This window comes from Spermophilus citellus, assembly GCF_964194105.1.
Source record: "Spermophilus citellus genome assembly, chromosome: 1".
Lineage (NCBI taxonomy): Eukaryota > Metazoa > Chordata > Mammalia > Rodentia > Sciuridae > Spermophilus > Spermophilus citellus.
Window position 1 is genome coordinate 246,725,749 of NC_138182.1, and position 23,749 is coordinate 246,749,497.

Consider the following 23,749-nt stretch of genomic DNA (forward strand, 5'->3'; position numbering starts at 1 on the left):
CTGCAAGACATAGAACAGCCCACCACCTCACTCCCATGAAAACCATCTGGCCCCAAACAATAGTAGTAAGGCTGAAAACCCTGCCCTAGAGTGATATATGCAGAGACAAGTGGCTAATTTTTAGTTGGTAATCTACCTACTCCATGGAGACTGTAATCCAGGCTGGTTACCTAAGCCAAGGCTAGTTAGAGCTCTCAAGCTCAATGTGTGATATCACCTTAGCTTACCCTTATCTAAGGAAGGTGAGGTGAGTGAAATCAAAGGAATGATGTGCCATTGTTCTTTGTAAATCACATTGAAAAAAATAGTATGCATATATGCAGTAGTTACATGGTTTGTTAAATACTCCTTGTCAGCCTAAGGACTAGTTCCTCCATTTTTTTTTTTTAATAAAAATTTGATTGGAATGAAACAGTCCACACAGCTGTTAAAAGAATCAGATGCTATGGCATGCTTCACTAGAGAAAACCATGCTGTTTTTGCTATAAACCCCTGACATTTTATGGCTAAATATTTTTTCTTGTTTGTTTTACTTTGTCAAATACAAAGTAAGTCATTAAGTAGTCCAGAGCTATCTCTGGCCAGGTCAGTAAGGCAGCCAAAGCCACCATATGCACAAGGGCAAATTCCTGTTTTCCTTTGACATCTCCTCCAAGTCAAATTCATGGAAGATTGTCTATTTGTATTGAAGGAAGTCTGGATCATATAGTTTTAAAATCTGAAGCATCACTGCTGAACTCCAGCCCAGTCTTCCAATTTTATAAGGAGGACACTGAAGTCATAGAGGTTGAAGACTTGTCCAAAGCATTGGGCATGTAATGGTCCCCACTGCTCTTGCCTATGCTTTTTTCATCCAAGTCTTCGAAGTCTAGAGAATATGCAGGCTCAGAAATGGAGAAAAAAGGGAACAAAAGATAGAAAAGGGTGGGCTTCCTCAAAGAGTGGTCCATTTACAGTGTAATGATGGAGTACTTATCAATATGCAGATTATCGGACCTCATTCCAATCTGATCAAATAAGAACCTCAGAAATTGGGACTTAATAATCAATATTTTGAACAAGGTTGCCTATATGAAGATGACTCTTGTAGAAACAAGACAAGCACAGAGGATGCACCTTCTAGTATGGTCATTTTCAATGCCTCTATGATTTCTTGCAAATTCCCAAAGTGTTGTTTTACTCTACCTTGTTTATACTGCCTGAAATTCCAACATTTAGAAATTTACTCAAGACTGTTTTTCTTTCTTACTTAGCAATAAGCAAAAATAGTTCCCTGACGTTGAGCTTGTTCAGTAATTCACACAGATGTGTAAACTGAACAAATGACTTTTTCTTCTTAACATGTGGTATGGAGCAGCTATCCAGGGCATGGGACATTTAGATGAAGGGTGAAGTAAGATGGATAACAACAATGGAAGAGGAAGGCAGCTGCAGGGGACCCATACCAGACTGGGAATCAGAGGGTGGGGGAATGTTTTAGAAAGGGGGGAGGAAGGATGCTAAAGAAATTGCTCCTTTTTCAAAAATTCACTGGGTACTAACTGTTGTGCATCTTAAAAGAAAGGACATTTCCTCCTTCCTTTGGCACAGGCTGGGCCTCCATCAGACAACAGTGTTACCAAACATTTGTTATTAAAAAAAAAAAAAGAAAAGAGGATGGAAGCCCAGTACCCACAATGAAACACTTCAATATAAAAAGTGAAAGACAAATTCCAAGTCTGAAACGTGGAGCTGGTGAGGTAACCGTCATCTCCAGAGGCACTGTCAGGACCACTGCTCTCTAAGAGGATCATGGCCCCAGGACTACAGCTGGAGCTTGATGGACAGTTCCCCATGTCCCTCATATGCTCACACCATCCAGCCCAGGTTCAAACTTGGTCATTTTAATGTTTGTTTTTACAATTTAATAAATAATTCTTTTTTTTAAGAGAGAGTGAGAGAGGAGAGAGAGAGAGAGAGAGAGAGAGAGAATTTTTTAATATTTATTTTTTAGTTCTCGGCGGACACAACATCTTTGTTTGTATGTGGTGCTGAGGATCGAACCCGGGCCGCACGCATGCCAGGCGAGCGCGCTACCGCTTGAGCCACATCCCCAGCCCCACAATTTAATAAATAATTCTTTTAATGATTGCAGAAAAGAAATTTGTAATATAATCATTTATATAAGCAAAGTTTTGTGCCTTGGCCTTTACACTGTTCCCTTCTCCAATTTAAATGGAAATATTCTTTGTAGGAGGTATATTCTAAGCTTTTAGTTATTCAGCTATGTTTTGACAATTAAAGTGAGATAGGATTCTGAAGAGGCACCTGGAGTCTGAGACTGGAAAGAACCAATGGCATATTTTACTGAGTTTATAAGTAAAATTATCACTTAAAAGTATCTTCTCTGGAAACTTTGGATGAGCAGCATAAATTGAAAAACAATGTGTTGGCTTTTTTGCCCTCTTGTTAACATGATAATTTCACACACACACACACACACACACACACACACAGAAGTACCTAATATAATATATATTATATATAATATGTATAATATACAGTATTATACATTATATGATAATATACAAAATTACATGTGATATATAGATAATATATAATTATTATATATGATATAATCTTTGTATAATATATAATTATATATAATATATATACTGGGTACTTCCATTTTTAGAGTTGCTATTTAAATCAATCATTTTAAAGATAGCATTCCCCACCCCCCAAATTCTGAGAAAATATTAGAATTTATTTAAGACTTGTCATGCCTGGAAGCATTTCATCATCTTTGTGACATATACACATTAGAATGTAAACCCTGGGCCAGCCAGTTTAAAGATTGCTTTTTTCTTCCGTGTAGAAAATAAGTTTTTTACCCTTTATATCCCAAGCCCCCACCCACAATTTCTTCCTTCCAAACTGACCAGCAGTTTCTCTTCAAATATCAAGCTAGTTCACCTATTAAATATTAAGAAACTCGGACTTAAGAAGAGCCCCATTCACCATTCACAGAAACCCCAGCTGGGATGCTGCCAGTTCCCACTACAGAAGCATCTGCTGAGTGGTTCAGCTGTTGAGTTCTGTGGTCTCATCAATCTCATCTGGATTTTTGGCCATTTTTTCATATTTTCTTTTGAAGAAGCCAAGCTGTAAAAGCGACAAAATAAAAATGTTACCATTCCTTGGGTATGATCATTATCCTGACTTGAATATTATACCATGAATATCCCATATAGTAACATTACACTGTACCCAATGAACATGCACAAGTAAAAAAATAATTTTTCCACCTATGGCTTATTTGGAATGGTACTTTTGGCCCCTAAGCTGCCCACTTCCTCTGAGGCACCTCTGGGAGTCCCCAAGGCTCTGGAGAGTGAAAGTGTGGAAAGCGTATTGCTGATTTGGTATCTCCCACCCCTTTAGTGGGGAAATTTAGTTCTAGACAGTTCAATTGAATTGTATAAAGTTAAATTTCTCAGAGTAGACTTATTGAAGCTGAACAAAATTTCAGCACCCTGAATGAATGGAAGTTAAAAAAAAAATAAGATCAGATTTTTCAAAGACAGAGTGAGAAACTGTAAACAGCCTTGCATTTCTTTTCCCCATGACAGAGGCAGTGCCATATAATGCTTAAAGTTGCTATTAGGAAATTGAAGACAGAAAGCTTTAAGAGTCCTGTATTTTAACATATGATTATTTTTTATTTTTTATTTTTTATTTTTTTTTACCTTCCACAAAACAGCAACCAGGGCCAACAGCAAAAGGATTCCGGCAATTATACTTCCTACTATAACTCCTGTGGGTACTTCAGCTTTCGCGTCAGGTTTTGTTATCATAAGGGGGATCTGTAAATACAAGTTCACAATTGAGTATCCAATTTTAGCATTGAAAACAGGGAGATGGCCTAGTTCAATTCTGTAATCCTGTAAATGAAGGTCTTCAGCTTTAAAAGTGACATGATGACATTCCTCAAGCAGTGTGTAGACAGTTTTTAGAGAAAAATCTGCAGAATCCAAATTATTCTAGTTTCTCTTTTTTGATTGCTTCAGTATTTTATGGTTGCGTAATGCATGACAATCTCAGATCTCTTAATGATTTATGAAATCAGAATTTCAGTTTCATTTAGTTTTCATTCCCACCAACTGAAAGCAGCCTTGAGCCAGGGAGTCAGAGAACGATCCATTGAGCTTTCCTGATTTAACAACAAGAAGTTGGCATTAGGTTTTTAAACTAATTGATTTCTCTTAAATCTCAGTCAAGGTTGGTGTCAGTTGTTGGAAGACTAGATATAATACCTCAGGGCTCAAGGTGACCTTGCAGTGATGAAATTGTCCTTGAGGGCATTTATGACTCTTTATGACCATTTTCCTGGCAATCTTTGTCATACTGCATGGGAACAGCTGTCCTAAGAGTTTTATTGTGACACTTCATATTCTTCTTCCTTTTAATTTTTTTAATGGGTGAAAGAATCAGCAATTTCCTTCACAAAATATCCTTAGCTATGTTTTAGAGCAAAATAAAGGGGTATTATCTATTTACATCACAATATTAAGTTAAGGTGGCAGATGAGCTAGCTGCTCCTTGTCATGCAACTTAGGGGTTGGGCTAAACTGGAAACTGGCCTTGGTGACTGTATTTCTCCTCATTTGTGTCTTCAAAAGCTAAAATCAGGGTTCTTATTTTCACAAATTTATGAATAAAGTACCTAAAAATTCATATAGTACACAGCATAATCACAGTCATATGCCTAGTTCTCAATTCCATAGTTCCCTAACCTGGGGCCCATGGATCTCTATTGACCCATGAGTGCAAAGCTGTGCGTATTAGATTTTTATGTGGCCTGGGATTTAAATAAATATAATAGTCACTTATTTACCTAGAGGGATGTGTTGATTTATTATTTGGGCTTAAAACATTATTCCAAAATTATCCCATTATTGTTTGGATTCAAGAAAACTTTCGTAGACACAAGTAAAAGTTGATCTCTGTTACTTATTAGTGCTGCTGGGAGGAAACCAAGAAAGGAGAAACTAATACATTCATGAAAATTGTTAATTTGAATTTTCAATTAATATGCTTAAGTCTGCTTTCTAAAAAACAAAGACTTCAGCAGAGTTTTACATATTGTTTGAACACTGCATTTTTCTAAAGTGAGCTTTTAAGAAAAATCTATAGCACTTTTCCCCTAGGCTAAGTTCATAGCAGTCTGAATATGAAGTCTGCATTTCCTTTGGCTCTGTTTCTAATTTTCCATGCCTGGCCTCTGAAAAGAAGGTGTGGACTTTCACTGAAGTTCCTAAGTCAGTGGCGAAAAAGCATCCTCTATTGTGTGGAATCATTTCCCCTGGGACAAGAGTGCCACAGCAGTGTTGTGAGCTCTATCTCAGGCATTGAGAGGCCCAGAGTTCATGGGCCATTTTTTTTTTCACCAGTCTGTGGGCTGAAGCAATGGACCCAGGCCAGCCGTCCAGCTGCCTTGGGGGCAAAGTTGTGATCTGGCTTCCAACTCCTAACAAAAGCTTTGGGAAGAAAATGCTCAGGGTTCTGCCAGAAGATTAGCTGGGCATAAAAATCCTACTATATCTAAAAATGGCATATGCTAACCAGAGTTTCAGTGCAGAGGAGAGTTATCCATGCCAGCTCTTGGAACAGAGAACCTTTGTTTTCTGTGGAAATGCATTTCTCTGAAGAATCATTTTTATCAAGGGGAGCATTTATAGTTTTCTAGAATGTAAGACTGTGAATGGACATGCCACACAGTGACAGTGTCTGGTTGTATTACATACTATTTTAAAAAGTCTTCTAATAAATACCTTATTTAGTAGCTATGTTTCAACAGTTCTCTATAAGAAGTATTCCAAAATACAATTTATGATTTAATAAGCATGGCTTGGATAATATGACCTAAGGTCTAGATGGTTTTGTGTAAACATAGGAGAAAGGAAAACTGGTGTTGCTGATGTGGGCATGGAGAAAGGATAGCTTGATATCCCAAACAAAATAAGCTCCCATGTTGTGCCTTTCTGTGGATCATCATTTCTAGGAAACCCAGCCTTGCCAACATGGGCGCCTGGAGGAGGAAATGTATATCTCTGAAATTTAGCAAACACTTTTGCTAAAGCTCAACATAATAATCATCAGACTCTCAGAGTTTCAGTAAGATACCTCCATATGCACATGGATAAGAAGAATGAATATTCTGCATTTTTAGAAATAGGTTGCCAATCATGGGAAGGGGTGTGGTGCTTACCGTGACAGTGTTTTCTTCGATCACATATATCTGAGGGTTATGGGTGTCAATTTCTGCAGCTGCTGTCAGCTGTACTGTCTGGAAAGTTGACTGGAAAATAGAAAAAGGAAAATATTTTATCCTAACAGCAGTAAATGCAGAAAACTTGGCATGTTTATTATTTGTTTATTTGCCAGTAGAAAGTGACAAGAGCGAATGTCAATTATGAAGACTCAAGAATGTTTGTGTGCTTGAATGGGCCTTATGTAATGGGATTGCTCATTAGGAGTTGGTGGGCAACTTTGCGAATGTTGGTTGATTGGGCCCTGCCACCACCAATTAAACCCAATCATGGTGAGTGGGACCAGACAGGAGCCAGTTAAAACAACTCCCTGTGTGATTTGAACGTGAAAATGGTTGAAAAGCCAGGATTTACAATACATGTTTTTAATATGTCAAAAAATAAAGTTAATGAAAATTAATAAAAATTTAATGAAACTTGGGACATGAGAGAAAATTACAAATAGTCTTTTTATGTATGTACCTGAGCAAGTCACATAATGAAATGAAAAGCCAACATTTATAAGAGAAGACAATTTTCCTTTTGGGTGCACCTATAAAATAATGCTGTCTCAAAGTACACTTGAACTTAACCATGCATGTCAGCAGCAGATAACTTGATCCTTTGGCATATTACATAACGTAAGGAACAGTTTCAGGTTTCATAATCTAAGTGTTTCTATCAAACAATACTGGATATTAGGTAGGCATATAGGAAGGACATATATTTTATGCTCAAGTTACTAGAAACTTCCTTATATGAAATAAATAACTTTATATTCATTCTCCAATCTAGTCAAACAAAAATTTATTCTTCATTAGAAATGTTATTGATGTGTTCTCACTATACTGCAAAATTTGGGCCTGACACTTCATATGAAATAGAGTACAATGCTCAGATTTTAGAGCTGTTTTCACATGCTCTGGCTACTAGGACTCAGTTTTTCTGGTTACTAGGGCACAAAATTCAACATACTCCATGAGGTAATTTGTTAAACTATCTCTAGGAGCCAGAAAGAGGGAACATAATTCCAAAAAGTGAGCAATTTATTTCCTTTCCACTGGCTCAGTCTTTGGTTCTTCTAAATTTTCTCAAGATGGAAGATTGCATCAGAAGTTAATCCTGATCACTGGTCTCTTAAACATATGTTATAGGGGAAACATTGAGTATTGATAATGGTTTACGTAAAAAAAAAAAAAGTAGCAGTTAAGTGAATGCTAGTTGAATAGTCGTTGTGAAGCAGAAATAATTTTTCTTGCAACTCTGAAATATCTGCATGTTCAAAGCAGGCCCCTCTTACAGGAACACAATTTCCTGGAAGAGTAACAACTACAAGCAGGCACACTTGCACATCTGGGAAAGGGAAGCAGCACACCTGCCAGCAAGCATTAAGGCCTTTTCTTACAATGGCGGCCTGTGCTCCCATCAGCTTGGAAGCCTGAGCAACCACTTCATGACAAATTACTTGACATGTAAAGTTGACTTGCACTACATCAGGAAAACAAGGTGGCAAGACAAGGCAGTGCGTTAATGTGCTCTAATAGAGGAAATGAGATCTACATTTCAGACTGGATCTCTCAGGTGGCCTGAAAGACATCCACTTTGCTGTTGAAATAGCTGAAAACAGGGTACAGAATAAATATTTGACCTTTCATGAAAGAGGGATACGAGTGGGAATTGACATAGAATACCTCTCCAGGGGATTTTCTCAGTTCAGCCATCATAACCATGTTGCAGGAGAATAAATAATATGCTTTCTAAGAAATTTGCTCACAGAAGTGAAACTACTGTTTCTGAAAACTGTTGGGAAGGTACTTAAAAACAAAACAAAACCTCATAGTTAAAATGGTGTAGCTTTAAACAAACTCAAGAAAAACCAAACACTTTTTACAGTACTGGCGTGACTGCATTTGGATGTCCAAAAGTCACTTTTCCTTCCCAGTTGGCAAGGTTTGCTTTGAAACATCTGTTCCTCAAATCCAAGGAGCCAAGGATCTACTGGTAAACTGAGCATCATACTGCCCCAGCTAGAAGGTGGTGCAGCCAACGGCTTATGTTGCATCTCAGGGGACTTAGAATTGTCCCAAGGGCTTTGAAGCAAATGCAGATAACAAGAAAACACATAAGAGCAAGCAAAAAGAAAACCAAACTCCTCATTTCCCCACTCCCCAATTCTGTATTTTCCTTAACATTTCAGTATTCCTTTTTATATTATGTCTCTGTACGAAAATATTTGCTTATATTTGATTCCAGACACAAGTTAGAAGAGCTCAGTTGTCTGATCTTTTACACAAAACTCCACATCAGGAAGTGGGGATTATTGAAGAGTCCATGACAGGGTGAAAAAAAACAGAGAGTGGAGTCTGGTTGGAAGCACTCTGGGAACTGATTTATTTGTTAAAAAAAAAAAAAAAAAAGTACAGTGAGATCCACACAGGCCCCAGGAGGTTTCATACTAATTTATATTTTGTCAACTCAATCAGGGCCACGGTTGGCAAAAGGAATGGCTAGATACTCCAGCAGTCAGATTTAAGGAAACCTGTTCATACTTATATTTTAATGCTACATTGAAATTCTGGCTACCCCAAACCATGCTGGAACACTGCCAGGTAGACTCATACCTGCCTTAGGGGAAAATGACACTGACATTGGGCACATTCTTTGAATTTTTCTTGGAGATTGAAATGACTTAAAAAGTTGTTTGGTCACTGGGCTCTCTTACCAGAGGAAGAGTCAAATAGGATAGCAGATATTACCTGCTCTAATATGGGGAGACAGACCTTTATGCTGGATTCATCTATGGATGATTTAAGACCAAATAGTTAAGAGTTCAAGGAGACAGACAGGGTCGAATGCATCTCTATATGGGTGTGGTGAAGGAGACTGGGAAGATGGAAATATAGGGACACATGAGGAAGGAGACAATGCATATGTTATCTTTAACCAGGGCAACAAGACTTCATTCCTGTAGGTATCATAGGTAGGCATGGAGTTCATGAAGCAGAACATTGCATGAGCTCCCAGATCATTCTGAGGCACAGCCAGATTGGGGGAGCACTGGAAAGGTATGGGACCTTACTTCCTTTCAGAGTAAAGTGGCTATCATAAACCTGAATCAACCTAATAGCTCCTTGATAATGAAGCCTATGTTTCCTTGTTATTTATGAACCCAATGGGTAATATTGATACTTACTGCTGCAAAAGTCCTGTTCCAAATTCTGGTAGACACGTTAATGAAATATTCTCCTTTCATGTGAAGGTCTTTCAGCCAGCAGGTGACATTACTACAGGAGGCAGTTCTGCAGTTCTTTCAGGTTGGAGTCAATAGCAAAAGAAAAGAGAGTGTTAATACAGGTGTAAAAAAGAATAAATGCCAAAATTATACAAAGATAGCTAAAACCCAGTGCTGGGAAGGATCTAGGGAAATAAACAATCTCATGAGTTATTAGTACTTGGAACTCTTCTTCAAGGGATTTTTTTTAACTAGGTCTCAAAATGTAAAAATTGCATACCCTTTGTGTCCAGCCATTTCCTATGTTTACAGATAGCCTCAGGAGATAAGAAAAAGTGTGTGGATTTAAAGTACACCAACCCTGTCTATTGTACCACTAGATCTGAGAGTAAAAACAATGACAATGACAACAACAATAACAACAACAAACCCAACTTGTTTATCAATATTGTACTAGCTAAGTAAATTACTGAACATAAACAAATTTTAGTATAATCTAGGCATTAATCCTAATAATGAAAATGAATTTCTTTGATTTTGAAATTTGGAAAGAATTGAAGTTTTTTAATTTGAAAGAATCAATGATTGTCAAGGTTTGAGAGAGAGGGAAGAATTCAGAGCCCAGAGGATTTTTTTTCTTTTTGGTAGTGAAACTTCTCTGTATGACACTGTAATCATGAATACATGTCATTATACATCTGTCAAAATCCACACTATGGATTTTGACAATGCCAATAGTGAACCCTGATGTGGAATATGGATTTGGGATGATAATGATGAGTCAGTGTGGGTTCACTAATTGTAACAAATATACCACTTGGGTTCTGGATTTCAATGGTGGAGGAGGCCATGAGAATGTGGGGATGGGGCATATAGGAAGTTCAGTAGATTTCAATCAATTTTGCTGTGAATCTTAAACTACCTTAAAACATTTAAAAAAAACAATTATGAGGGGTCTGGGGATGTAGCTGTGTGGTAGACCACTTGATGAACATGTAGGAGGCCCTGGGCTCTATCCTCAGTACCACACACACACACACACACACACACACACACACACACACCCATAAACAGTTATGGCATATTGGTATATGTCAAAGGTCAAAAGGTAGCAATGCCATTTAAGTAACAACACACACAAATCTGTATGTGGTCTAGTGCTCATTAAGAGACAAAATTTCATTCTCCCTTATTTCCCATCCTTCACAAAATAAAACAAATGCAATAAAGAAAACCAGGAGAATTTCAGTATTATTCAGACTGGAGAGATGTGGTTTGTTCAGGGTTTATTGTTCACTAAATGTTTGCTTATTTGAATGCTTAATATATGTCAAGCACCATGCTAGACTAATCTCTTTCCAAAAGATAAAGGCATAGGTTGGGAGCAGAGGATGAAGTTCTGAAAAACAAAGAGGGTAGCAAACTTAGAAGAAGCTCAATGAAAAACATCAGTGCCTATGTGGAAAGGGATCAAGGACACCACCTATAGAGGACACACCCAACTCTTGCAGCTCTTTGCAACTTTCCCAAAGTGTGCAGCACAGAGACACAATGGTCACAAATGTCCTTTTGATGTCAGGAGCCCTGGACATGCATTCTGTAAGTAATGGCCTAATTAATAATTCCAGTAACCTCTCTTTGAGAATGTACTGTCTAAACCCCAACTCTCACATGCCACTGAAGGCAAAATGAGGACCGTCTAAGATATGAACTGGTGGAGAAGGGAGGTACGGAGATGCCAGGCAAAGCAAACACTGAATCACTGCAGGAAACTCCACTGGGGCCCCTGTCCTCACCAACTCTTTAGTGTGCCGGAAATTTTCACTCTTGAAGGACACAGATGAAGAAGTCTGTCCTAGTTTCAGAGGATTTATTTCTGCTTTACAGCTGATGTCACCAGCCTACAAGGAAGAACACCAAATCAGATTTAGGAAGCAAAATGGTTGATGATGTTCCTTTCAACATGTTGGGACATCCTGCTGGGGAGGGTGGTTAGGCTCCTTGCAGCTGTGCTTACCTGGCCGAACTTCTGGTGGCCACTAAAGTAAAACCACAGTATCCAAATCCTCTGAGGTGAATTGATGAGATGGTCTAGGTTCTTATAGCCTGCTCTGGTTTAGAGGTGGTTTGTCCCCCAAAGTTCATATCATTAACCTGATCCCCAGGGCAGCAGTGTTCAGAGAGGACAGGACCTTTAGGAGTTGGGACCCAGCAGGAGGCCCTAAATGGGGTTGTGTCCTCAGAAGCAATTGTGGAACTCCAGTCCTTGTCTAGTTTCCTGTTTGACAGTGTTCTCCCCACCCCTCTCTCTGCCTCCTAGCATTCACCACGAGGTTCTTGAACGATGCTGGTGTCATACCCTTGAGTCTCCAGAACTGTAGGTTCAATAAATCTCTTCTCTTTATAAAAGCTACCTAGCCTCAGGTATTTGGTTGTAGTACTGCCAGATGGGGTAATACATAGGTCATAAGTGATGAGATAAATTTGGAATATAAATATATTGCAAATGATTTAATTCAGGGTTCTTGTCTGTGGAACATTTTAGATTTTTATGTCCTATAGTCTCCCATGCACAGTGTAGGAAGAACAAAACTGTAAAACCAGCTAAGTGCCTGGACCAAAGAGAGCCAACGTCAAGGTGTTTTGCTATAGCAATGCGTCTTGGCCCAGGCTACATGGGAGAACCACTGAGAAACTTTCAGAAAAAAACCCACCAATGTTAGAGAGCTATCTTTATGAAATTAACTGCTAAGTAATTGGCCCCTGGGATACAGAGAGGTTATTCTTTGTTTCTCATCTACAAAATGTCAGACAGCTGCCCAGAACTCCTGGGTTATTTCCATCTTAAAAGTGCACATTTTTATAGGCTATGTTGTGGTCCTTACCCGGTCTATGTGCACCCCAGTCAGGTACATCAGTGGATTCTTTTCTTTGGTGTACTGAGGGATGTGAATGATTACAGATGCCATGCTCACTGGAATACTTCCTGTTGTTACCTACATAGGGAAGAAAACACTCCTGTCACGACATGATTCATGGACACAAGGGAAATTATCAATAATCTCTGTGTTGATGGAGGACAACTATAATATAGTAAGCAACTGCAACAGAGTAGCAGAATTTCCGGTAAGGAAGCTCCTTATGCTACAGTTTTCTTATATGTGAAATAAAGATAATCAGAAACACCGTGGGCATGCGGTGGTATACCATCTGTTCTCATCGGTGGGGTTTCTGTTCTAGGTGGACAGTGCTTATGTCTTATTGGTTTTATAATTTTAAAAAAAAATCCCTAGGAATAATAACAGTACCAATCTCATAATTATATGGAAATTAAACATGGTAACGTGTATATTTAAAGCACTTAATACTGTGGCTGATACTCAGTACACTATGAATGCTATTTTATTTTTACTATGAACTGATTAAATTTCCTAAAAAACATGGCTACCGAATACCATCCATATTTTATAAATTCCAGTATCTGTATAACAAATCAAGATTCTTTTATAGATTGTTTTTGAAGTCAAAAAACTTGATAGTTGCAGCCATGTCATAGACTAGAAGGAAATGTACAAAAAATAAAACGATACTGACTCAGGATGGAGGATGGATGCTTTTCTACTTTCCAAAATTTCTCCCATGTAATAACATTATTATGAAAGCCATTTTTTTCACAACTTAATTTCTTTTCATAAGACTGATCATAGTCTTTAGAATATAATTGCCTGTTCATAGACATTAGAATTTAACTCAAAAATGTTTTTAGATACTACCAGGAATGACTGTACAAAACCCATACTTGTAAGCTTCTAAAACAGAAGTGGTCTCCAAGAATAAGCTGGCAACATCATTCTATTATGAGGATGTTTGCCACAGTAATATCCTTTTTTAAAAAAATTTATTTATTTATTTTTTAGTTATTGGTGGACACAACATCTTTGTTTGTATGTGGTGCTGAGGATCGAACCCGGGCCGCACGCACGCAAGGCGAGCGCGCTACCGTTTGAGCCACATCCCCAGCCCCACAGTAATATCCTATTGATTTCCATTGAATATTTGCCTTGAAGATATATCATTATCTCTTATCCAGGACATATAACTAGACACAAAGACTTGTTTACATATCTGTTGTTTATCCCAGTAGCTCTCAAAGTATATAGGACCTGGACCAACAGCATCAGCATCACCTGGGAACTTGTCAAAAATACACATTTTTAGGCCACCCCCAGACTTACTGACTCAGAAATTCTGGGAATGAAGCCTGTTTTAACAAGCCCTCCAGGTAAACCTAATGCATGCTCAAGTTTGAGAACCAGGGGGGGTATTTCAACTTCATTTCCTTTTCTTCTCTTCCAAGACTCATCCCCACCACCCCATGCCTTTTCCTGATTTACCAACCTTATGATAGGCTTACCAACCTTAAGAGAGAAGATGAATTTTGGACCAATATCTTCAAGATTGTGCACGATAGAAGGAACATTCACATCTGAGTAAACTTCATAAAAATTTATGTTGGTGGATCTATTGAATAACATTTATAAAGTCAGTATTTTCAGTTTTGATACTGTCTTGAAGCATCATATTTAAATTTTTTTGTAGCTTATATTACAAGTAAAACAGTTTACTTTTAGTTACAAAAGCAGTAAAATGATTATTCCACCTTCAGATTGATTGCTTTTGCTTCCACATATAAGCTAGAACATGGGGACCTTGTCTTTCTATGTCTGACTGGAGGCTGGGAAGATCTGAGGTGGGAGAGAATAGAAGGAGGTTGGATAAAGGGCACTAAAACATAGCAGAGAGAAGGAACAAGTTCTAGTGTTCGCAGCACAGTGGGGTGGCTATTGTCTACAATGACTATTATATATTTTATGAATAACTAGAAGAAAGGAGCTTAAAACCTCCAAAACTAAGTAATGATAAGGATGAAGAAATGATAATTAGCCTGACTTGATAAGTGCACAAAGCATATGTGTATTGAAAAGTACTATACCCCATAAATACAGGTATAATTATTTCATGTAAATGAAAAACTTTAAAAAATTGAAGGAAGTAGAAATGTCAATCACTAATGATTTTATCATTGCATATTTTATACATGTGTTGAATTATCACTCTGTACTCCATACATAACATACAATTACAATTATAATAAAATTACTAAAAGTATTAATGATAATAAATGCTTATGATATTATGGTCCAATGTGTATTTCTAAGACTAAAACAAATTCTTTTTTTTTTAAAAAAAAGTCTCTTCATTGTCTTTCTGCTGAGATTCTGTTACATGCTTATCACTTGTCAAGTTTCTAAAGTAAGTACAGTTTTACTTTAGAATGGATCCTTGAACTATTCTTAAGGTGGCTGTTGACAGTTATGGTAATATATGTTAGTATCATCCTTGTTGATTGCATGAATGTATTTATAAGCCAGGGTTTTTTCATCTGGATGGCAGGAATACAGTAATGGGGTATTGGGTATTAGCTCCTGCATTATTCGTTACTGGGAGCCTATGAAACAGGACATAAATTTTCTTTATTAATTCTTCTTCCTATTCATCTCTAGTTCCAAGCCAACTCTAATGGTTCAGGTCTAAATTGGGGTGGATCAAATCAGTTTTCACCAGTAGTGGAATCACTTTCAAGATGGATGACCCAGAGATTTTATTAGACTAGACTAGAGGTATTGGACTGATCTTGATTTTTTTTTGCTTAGGATTGCCAACTAACAGCTGCAAGCACAGTGGAGTCTAGGTCAGAGCAAACCCAGGGGAGCACTCAAACTGGAATGAAACTTGACATCTCCCATCTTCGTGCTTATTTCTGGGTCTCTAAGGCTGGCTTCCAGCCAGGGCAACTTCTTCAGGTTGCAGAATATGAAGGAGCAGGTGGCAGGAGAAACAGTCTGGAAAGCACTATGCAGATCCTCTCCCTTTGTTTCCAATGGATAGTTTACCTTAATTATAAGATGTTGATTCCATTTTCTAAAAAAAAAAAAAATTGGGCTGGATATTTTCTGAGACAGATTTTTTTTTTTTAGTTTCTCTACTGAAACTTTGTCTTTCTCTTTTTTATGCCTTAGAAAACGCTTTTCCAAAAATCTCAGAAGGAAAATATGTCATAGGAAGATTTAAATAGATGTGGTATTTGTCAAGGTTATACATATGAGGGGAAACAATGATTGGTGAGCCTTACATGGAAAATGGGAAAAGTGACAAGGATTTGAAACAGAAAGTCTGGCTATGTGTGTATGGATTATTCTCTTTGCCTTTTTGAAGGTGTTTGTGCGAGCTCCTAAAAAGGGCCAATTTATAAATTGATCAATATGCTCAGCTTTTTGAATTTTAAAGAGATCTTACACGTGCCCATTCGTTACTGGTTTTTCCTAAGTTACTTAAATGTTGATTAATATATTTATAGCGGCATTTAGCTATGCTCAGAGGGATCTTGTTCCAAAAATAATTCTAATATCACCACCTATTTTCATCCATCATATTTATAAAATATAACTATATATTTAAACAGTATTAGAGTGGTTGCTATCTACTGGAATGTAGATAAACAAACTCTACCTAGGAGCTCTTCCAAATTACACCTGTGAGTCTCCTACAGAGTGCCATTGAGGAGAGAGGGAAGGTGTACTTCATATTTCATTGTATATCCTCCTGTAATATTTAGATTGTTCTAAAGACACTTAATGTTTTTATTTCTAGAAAACATCGGAGAATTATTTGTGTTTTGTAGGATTAGGATCCACTTTAACTTTTGTTCTTTATAATTCTCCACATTAAGCTTTTAGCTATACATTTATGGGGATGTATTGGAATCCAAATCACCAACATAAAAATACATAGCTGTCAATTAGTAAAAGTGAAGTCCCATTTCAATGTTATATTTATTTCATGTTAAAATATCTGAAAAAAAATGGCTATGGGTAGAATGGAATGACCAAAAGTCTTTATTAACAATAAGTATGTAGAAGAAAGAATCAATGTAGGTGAGAAGAAAAATATTCAGACAACGTGCTAATACTGATCTCTGTGGCTGCATTTGTCTTCAATATCTTATTTTAAGAACTGTGAGTCTTTGAAATTTGTCATTATTGATTAATTCTTCAGGGATGGATGACTTGGACTGAATTTAGTTTCCACTCATGTGTATTTGCGATTCACTTGATACAGAAGCATTCTTTTCATCTTTGCTCATGTGTCTCAAGCTCCAGACAAGATGTCATATTTTCCTTTTTGCTTTTGCTTAGTGATTTATTAGATAATCTGCATATTCCATGCTTTTAGGGGCTAGGGTGATGAGCTAGAGAAACTGTTGTCATTGGACTTCTCAGGGAAACTCAGCCTCGTGTTTTTCCTGGGTCACTGGTCTGTGCTTCACTGGGCAGAGAAGTCTGATTGCAGGCTTAGAGGTGGGCATCCCTCTGGCTCATGCCCCTAAAACACTGACCTCAGATGGTCTGTTCCATGAACCAGACTCACTTCTGAGTGAGTTAAAGTGCTGTCAACCTATTATTACCTGTGAGATTTGTATATTACTCACTTTCAAAGACAGCTGTTCCTCTGAACAATTCAAGATAGTTATAACTTTTAACCACTGCTCTCAAGTTTACTTGCTTTGGGAAGGCAAGAAAAGGAACAAAAGCATTTCTTCATGAATAGCTTCCTTTGGAAAATCCCTCATTTCCTCCTGGTTGGAAGAAAACCCTAATCTCTTTTGTCAGGAATTTTCCACTCATGGGCTGGGGATATAGCTCAGTTGGTAGAGTGTTTGCCTCGCATGCGCATGCGCAAGGCCCCGGGTTCAATTCCCAACACCACCACAAAAAAAAAAAAAAAAAAAAGGAATTTTCCACTCAGAAGCTGGACTTGGCCTAGTTTCCATTTCTGAATTTGTTGTGACTTCCCAAGTGCAAAGCATAGGTTTGGGGGCTTCAGTGTTCAGAAGCAGAGATGTGACTTGACTTCTCGTGAGCAAATTAGGAAGTAGGCAGTGAGAAGAAACTTCTGGCAGCTCTCAGGGCCCTTAAGAGTCTGTTTCAATACCTTGGTAAGGTTTGTACTCCCTCTGAGGGCCTTCAGGGGAGTTTCTCTATGGCATGTGGCAAAAGCTTTGTCTTCTGCCTTCCTGTGCCGCTCTGAGTCAATAAACCCAAAGAATCACTTAAAGTTTTCCTAGGCACCAATTTGTCTATGGACTTCTCTTTTAGTTGACAAGGGGGAAACTAAAGTCTCATAACTAATTCTTTAATTAAGACTGAGCATACAGATAGCTTCTCTAGTCATGAGCCAAGTGTGTTAAAAACCAGGGGGTGCCAATGGCAACAGGCTATCTACCCATATACTCTTACGTACCTGGTTAAGTGAATTTCAGCATCATACAGGAGAGGAATTTTGAGGTTGACTGAGTTATCTGCATTGTTTGCTTCCTGGCTTTCACTATTGGAACAAACATGAAGAAATCACTCAAAGAAAACTATTCTGAAAACCATTCATCTTCAATTCATTATGTTTTACCTTAAGGCTTGGAAACTTATAGATGCCTGATTCCGAAGGTTTTGAAGGTCAAAGTCGAAGTTAATAGTAAAAGTCACCTATACACAAAATTAAAATTGATCAATCTATGATGCTTTATACACAGGAAAAAATGTTCCTCATAAAGTAAACTCATTCTAGTTTGATTCTGAATTTTATACACCTTAAGCTTTTACATTTGTAGAATATTTTTACTTGACCTTGCTTTAACCTGCTTACTTTAGAATTGGGAGAGCTTAAATTTCAACTGACATAGAAGTTATCCAGCCTCATATACTTGTCTGAATTGCAAATCTTTGGGAAACATGAAACTTGTTTATAAACACCAGGTGATCTCTGTGACTCTGACTTCAATGCTTTGATCTATATTGATCAACATATTCAGACAAAAAGCACTTTTGATATAGTGTGTGTATTTTTACATGTGGAAAAATCTCTCATTTATTAATAATTTAAAGAAAAAAATCAGCTATTAAGAAACTTTTCTAAGCATGAAGCCTGGTTATTTTGTGATGCTTATCAAATGATAATATCTAATAAAGAAGATGTTAGTTGGTGAATTGACATGAATGCTGAGGTGTGCCTGGAATGGATTTGAGGATGACATGCAAGTTGTACCTGTTGTTCCCTCTTCAAAGCAGGGTAGCCCACATCACAGGAAAGAAACTTCTGAAGTGAATCAACTTCACATGTTACTTCTGTACCATCAGCCTGAATAAGACCAGGGGAATAACGACAATCAATTACTTGATAATGTGTGTATGTGTACATGCATATTGAAAAATGTACAGGTACATTTTATCAGTAAGATTAGTTTACATTCATACAGATTATTGTCTCTAAAGACTTGAAAACCTTATACTGTGCAATTAACTAATATACTATTTTTACTACTAACTTTAAAGATATATCTGGACAAAGCAAAGAATAGATTAAAAGTTGGATTTTCCCTCTAAGAAGGAAATCGGTTATTATATTTTGGAAGCACAAAAGGCTTTAATCCAATATTCAGAAATCTTTAGTCATACCATTCTCTTAATATTTTTGAAATTTATATTTTCAAGAGAAAAATATTTATGTTGTTATTTATCCATGTTTTTAATCAATCAAATATTCTTTTTTAATTTTCCTCATTTCATTTTGTTTTTAAAGTAAAATGTTGCTATTTGGCACAGAACATTAAATGCTAAGGTCAGAATAAGCTAAGAACTCTAAATCTATTGTGAGTTCACATTATCTTTAAATTGGATGAACCATTTTTTGAACCTTTAATCAAGTAGCTCCCTCGGAAAACAGCCTTTCCTTCTTTGCTTTGCATGGCTTAAGGGCAGAGGAGGGACCAAGGGGCCCTCATGGTCAAGGCAGTCCTGGTTTAGTGATCAGGTCCACTTGATTGCCTGGCTTTGCTGGAATGCATCATCTTGGCAGCAACAAGACCTGGGGTTGCAAAGCCCTGGCTAAGCCATGCGTCTCAGATGCCTCACAGCAAGTGCAGGACATCTGTGCAGGACCACAGCAATCTCATCACACAGATGGCTCGGGAAGAGTTACAGGAGTGTCTGGCTACTGTTGCCAAATATTGGGGTAAAGGAAAAAGTGACCGGAGCTGCAAAGCAGAATTGGCTCTAGATACACAGCCAGACAGCTCTCCTGTGGCTTAACCAGTTAGAAGCCACAGTTCAGGACTGATCACGCCCAGGGAAACAGGGCTTCTTTAGACTATTTAGAGGATGAGGGAGGTTTGAGTATAAGGAAGACAGTTAAAGCAAGTTCGAAACACAGTGCTCAGGGTGTCCTCACATACCGGCATGGAAAATGAAGCAAAAAACAAGTTTTCTGAAAAATTAGCAACAATCCCAGTGTTGTAGGCACTTTCCTTTTTGTTTTTCAGTGTTACTGAAAATGTTAACCTTTTATTTTGATTGTTGACAATAAAGGGTTGTTTTCTATTAAAAGTCAAGAGAAGAAAAAGAAAAAGAAAAACGGCATTAAAAATTAAAAAAAGACAAATAAACTTCATACATTTAAGAAATAAACTCTATTTGGAAAGTGAGAAAATTGCTTAATAATAATAAATTATCTTCACATAAAAATGCTACTATGCATAAGTAAATGCTACGAGACTTTTTTCTTTGTTGCTTTTAATTACATGGCAGGGACAACTATCCCAATACCAACAATTTTGTATTTGTTATGCTCTATTCTTTTGTGAGTGATAGAAATTATAATTTAGTCTTTACTAGTGTGAATATTTTTGTTTGGTAAAAAAAAGCAACCTCTATAAACATTGATTTGAATGAAACAATCAACTGCATCTTTCATTTACACATTTTATACTGAGCTTTAAAATAGAACATACTGAACAGCTGGTAGTTGTTGGACATCCAGAACCAGGTCAGAGATGCAAAGTCCATCTTCACCACAATCTTTATAGAAAGGGATCTGAAAAAAAAGATATATATATAACTTGAAGCATTTTTTTTTAGAAAATTAAGACATTAAGACTTTGTCCTGGGTATTTTTAAACACTACTGCAGTGACTGTGAACCTTTGTTAGCCAATCTCAATGGAGAAAGGGCATGTGGCACTTACACTGAAGACCTTGACTGTGTCAGAATAGGCTTCCAGGGCAGGGCTAGTGCCAGCATTTTCTAGACTGATGTCCACACGCAGATCCAAAGAATTTACAACATCAGAGGGTTTCTAACACAGAACACACACACACACCACAGAGTCAGCATGTTAAGGCACAGCAGCTTTAAAACAAGAAAATGACTTCAAATGTGTTTACGATTAAGAATCAGCACTCGATTATGTAGTATAGCATATGCTTGTTTTGAATGATCAGGTTCTGCTTCCTCTTTTCCATCCTACTTCTGCTGTCAGCCTCCATATTACTAAGAAACCTAAAGATTCTTGATTACAGTAAAAATATAAAGGAAGCAATTCTTAGTTGAATTCATCAATAATCTCATTATATATGCATAAGTCGTTATAACATGACAATCTTCCAATGACTTCTAAATCAGTACCTTGCTTTTGAGCTGATATCTATGTCCTTCTCATTCTTATTTTCAAGACTAAAGAGTCCCCAGGTGTCCAGATCAAACCTCTGGAAGGGCTTATCATGACCCAGCTCATGGATGGCTATTAAGGAGGGGGCAAGAAAACTTCCTTCCTTGGTCAGAATCTAAGCCTTCTCTACAAAACCAGATAAAGATTCCTATGCCCAAAGTCAAGCTCTTTAGCCTCTGGCCTGAGCTGACTTTTAGAAACTCTGTTGCTCCTTGTACATGAAGGTGATGCACATGTCACTCAATACTTATTAAAATCAGCCTTGTACACACACTCTGCTCTGCCTCTGTATGCAGAGCAGAGGATTTGCAGCATTACAGGAGGCTTGGGTCCCTTCCAGTTTTGAGGCTTCTTGTCTGATGAAACATGTAAAATCCCAAAACAGTTGCAAAACTCATCTAGCAATCCTCTTACAAATCTTTTCCAGTTCTTGTCAAGAAATAATTATGTATACACAAATGAAAACAATCCTAAAAATCTAATTTCCCTTCTCCTCAGGCACAATATGTTCATTATCTTGAGTGCATTTCACCAGCAGGACTTATTCTCAAGTCTTTGAGTCCTTTCTGGGATCCTGATACGAGGACAGCTTGACTCTGAGCTTCCTCAGTCAGCAGCAGGCTTGGTATATCGGGTGGTCTCATATGGTATTGATGTCAAATAGTAAATAGGACTTTTTTTTTTTTCTTCAAGAAAAACAGCTTGGCTGTCTTCATCTCCCCACAATGGATTACATGTATAATCTGAGTCACTAGTTGACACCAGACAGGAGAGAATGGAAGTCAGCTTTTGTTTCCTTTAAAGAATCTGTATACTTAGGATTTCAACAGCAACAACAAAATCCAGGCCTTCACAGACAAGAAACTTTAAAATGAAATAATAACTTAAACAAGTAGACTGCACTTCATTCATCTAACCATGAAGTTGATGTCTTCCCAAATCTCATGCTTGGCTTTTCTTGAAGTGTGATCTCTATACCATCCATCCACATTGGGAATAGCCGGCATGCCCTTAAATCGGCATATTCTTTGCCCCTTCAAACCCAATTTATGGTGTTGGGAACCCAGAATGTGGGTTTAATATGAGTTTCCTTGGAAATTCTTAGGTGTCTTAACCTCTGAGAACTGTGTTTAGGATAGAATACTTAAGCAGTTCTTTTTAAAGTGGTTTCCTGAGTAAATCATGCTTTCAAATATCATTATGTAGTTGCTAAGGGGAGATATTTCATAAAAACATATAAAATAAATTTCCTCTTGGAAATTTTCTCCTGAGAAGCATTTTTCCTACCTGGGAGTTTTTCAAGAACCCTGAGAACTATATTAATTATGGCACAAGATTAGAACATGTAACCTTTAACTTACCATCATTCTCCTATCAATAGTGGAAACACAATTAGAATTGGAATTTCAGTAGTTTAAAATGAATAAAATTTTCCCCAATGGGAAAATATGAAAATAAAATTTTTTGTCCACTGTAAATTTGCAACATTGAACATTAAAGAAAGTACTGTCTTTGATTTCTTTAAGAATCTTATTTTTAACCCTTTTAGTAATAATCCCAAATAAAATTTAATGCCACTAATTTATATAATAAAATGTGACCATAAGTATAAAGATAAAGGAAATATGCTTCCTGTTCATAGAATTATACAAGAAAGGAAATAATTAGGAAGGCAAGCATTTTCTAACACAAATTTCCATTTTAGAACTTTTGTGACCATGAGGCCTCACCTGTATAAGAATGATGTACTCAGAGCAACTCTGTGCTTGATTTACTACCATATTCTTCTGCAAGCACCTTTCATTATTTTCTTTAAATAAACCTCTGGAGGTTACTCTGGATGAATATCTATCTGCATCAAGTGTGATGTTATACATAATAGCTGTGATAAAAATCATAAAGAAATGTTATTACAAATAAACTTCTAAGGAAAAAAAGTCTTACATTGTTTTTTCATATTACACAAAGTCTCTCTAAGTTCCAGAAAATAAAGAAATAGTCTTTACACTGGTAGATTATGAACTAAGGGTAGCACAATATGATTTTTTAATCCTAGCTCTGATAACTGACTTTGGATACAAAGAAATGTTATTCAGACAAATGTGGCTGGGAGCTGTGGAAAGAACATTGGACTTGCCACTGGGAAATCTACAGATAAATCTGGTCCGATTACTCACTGCCTCCTGCCTCGGCTTCCTTCTCCTTGACGTGGAGACAGGGAAAACAAAGGGACAGTTATTGAATGCCTACAGTTAAACACATTCTCATGTTACCTTATACAAGCTTTACAATAAATCTGGGAAGTGGATATTGTTATTTTAGTTTTGAGATAATGATATAGAATCAGTGAGATAAAATAATTCACTTATGTTTACACAGCTAAGACTTGGTAAGAAATAACACTTGGATATTTTTCAAATAAATTCTGTGCTCTTTCTGTTTCTCTGCCATTTTAAGGGACAAATGTCCCCTTAAGGACTAACTAAGGTCCTCTGGAAGAATGCGTACAGTGCCAGCATGTTCTACAATCTTCCATGGGGAAAGACATGCCACACTGCCACAATCAGGTTCAAGTCAGACTTGGTTTAAATTCTAATTCCATAGTCTGTGC

At 37.2% G+C, this 23,749-nt stretch overlaps 1 protein-coding gene across 1 annotated transcript in view; it reads right to left on the reverse strand.

The window, feature by feature from the left end:
- Positions 1–2,143: 2,143 nt before the first annotated feature.
- ITGA2 (integrin subunit alpha 2) overlaps positions 2,144–23,749 on the reverse strand; it is a 100,414-nt gene continuing 78,808 nt past the window's right edge. The window contains exons 17-30 of the mRNA XM_081278823.1: positions 22,869–23,020; positions 20,656–20,766; positions 20,423–20,505; positions 19,868–20,009; positions 18,682–18,774; positions 18,046–18,122; positions 17,884–17,967; positions 13,941–14,043; positions 12,408–12,518; positions 11,319–11,423; positions 9,484–9,597; positions 6,251–6,340; positions 3,729–3,845; positions 2,144–3,144 (exon numbers count right to left, since the gene is read on the reverse strand). Coding sequence (XP_081134949.1) covers positions 3,064–3,144; positions 3,729–3,845; positions 6,251–6,340; positions 9,484–9,597; positions 11,319–11,423; positions 12,408–12,518; positions 13,941–14,043; positions 17,884–17,967; positions 18,046–18,122; positions 18,682–18,774; positions 19,868–20,009; positions 20,423–20,505; positions 20,656–20,766; positions 22,869–23,020 — 1,463 coding nt within the window. The 3' untranslated portion in view covers positions 2,144–3,063. The remainder of the gene's footprint in view (positions 3,145–3,728; positions 3,846–6,250; positions 6,341–9,483; positions 9,598–11,318; positions 11,424–12,407; positions 12,519–13,940; positions 14,044–17,883; positions 17,968–18,045; positions 18,123–18,681; positions 18,775–19,867; positions 20,010–20,422; positions 20,506–20,655; positions 20,767–22,868; positions 23,021–23,749) is intronic.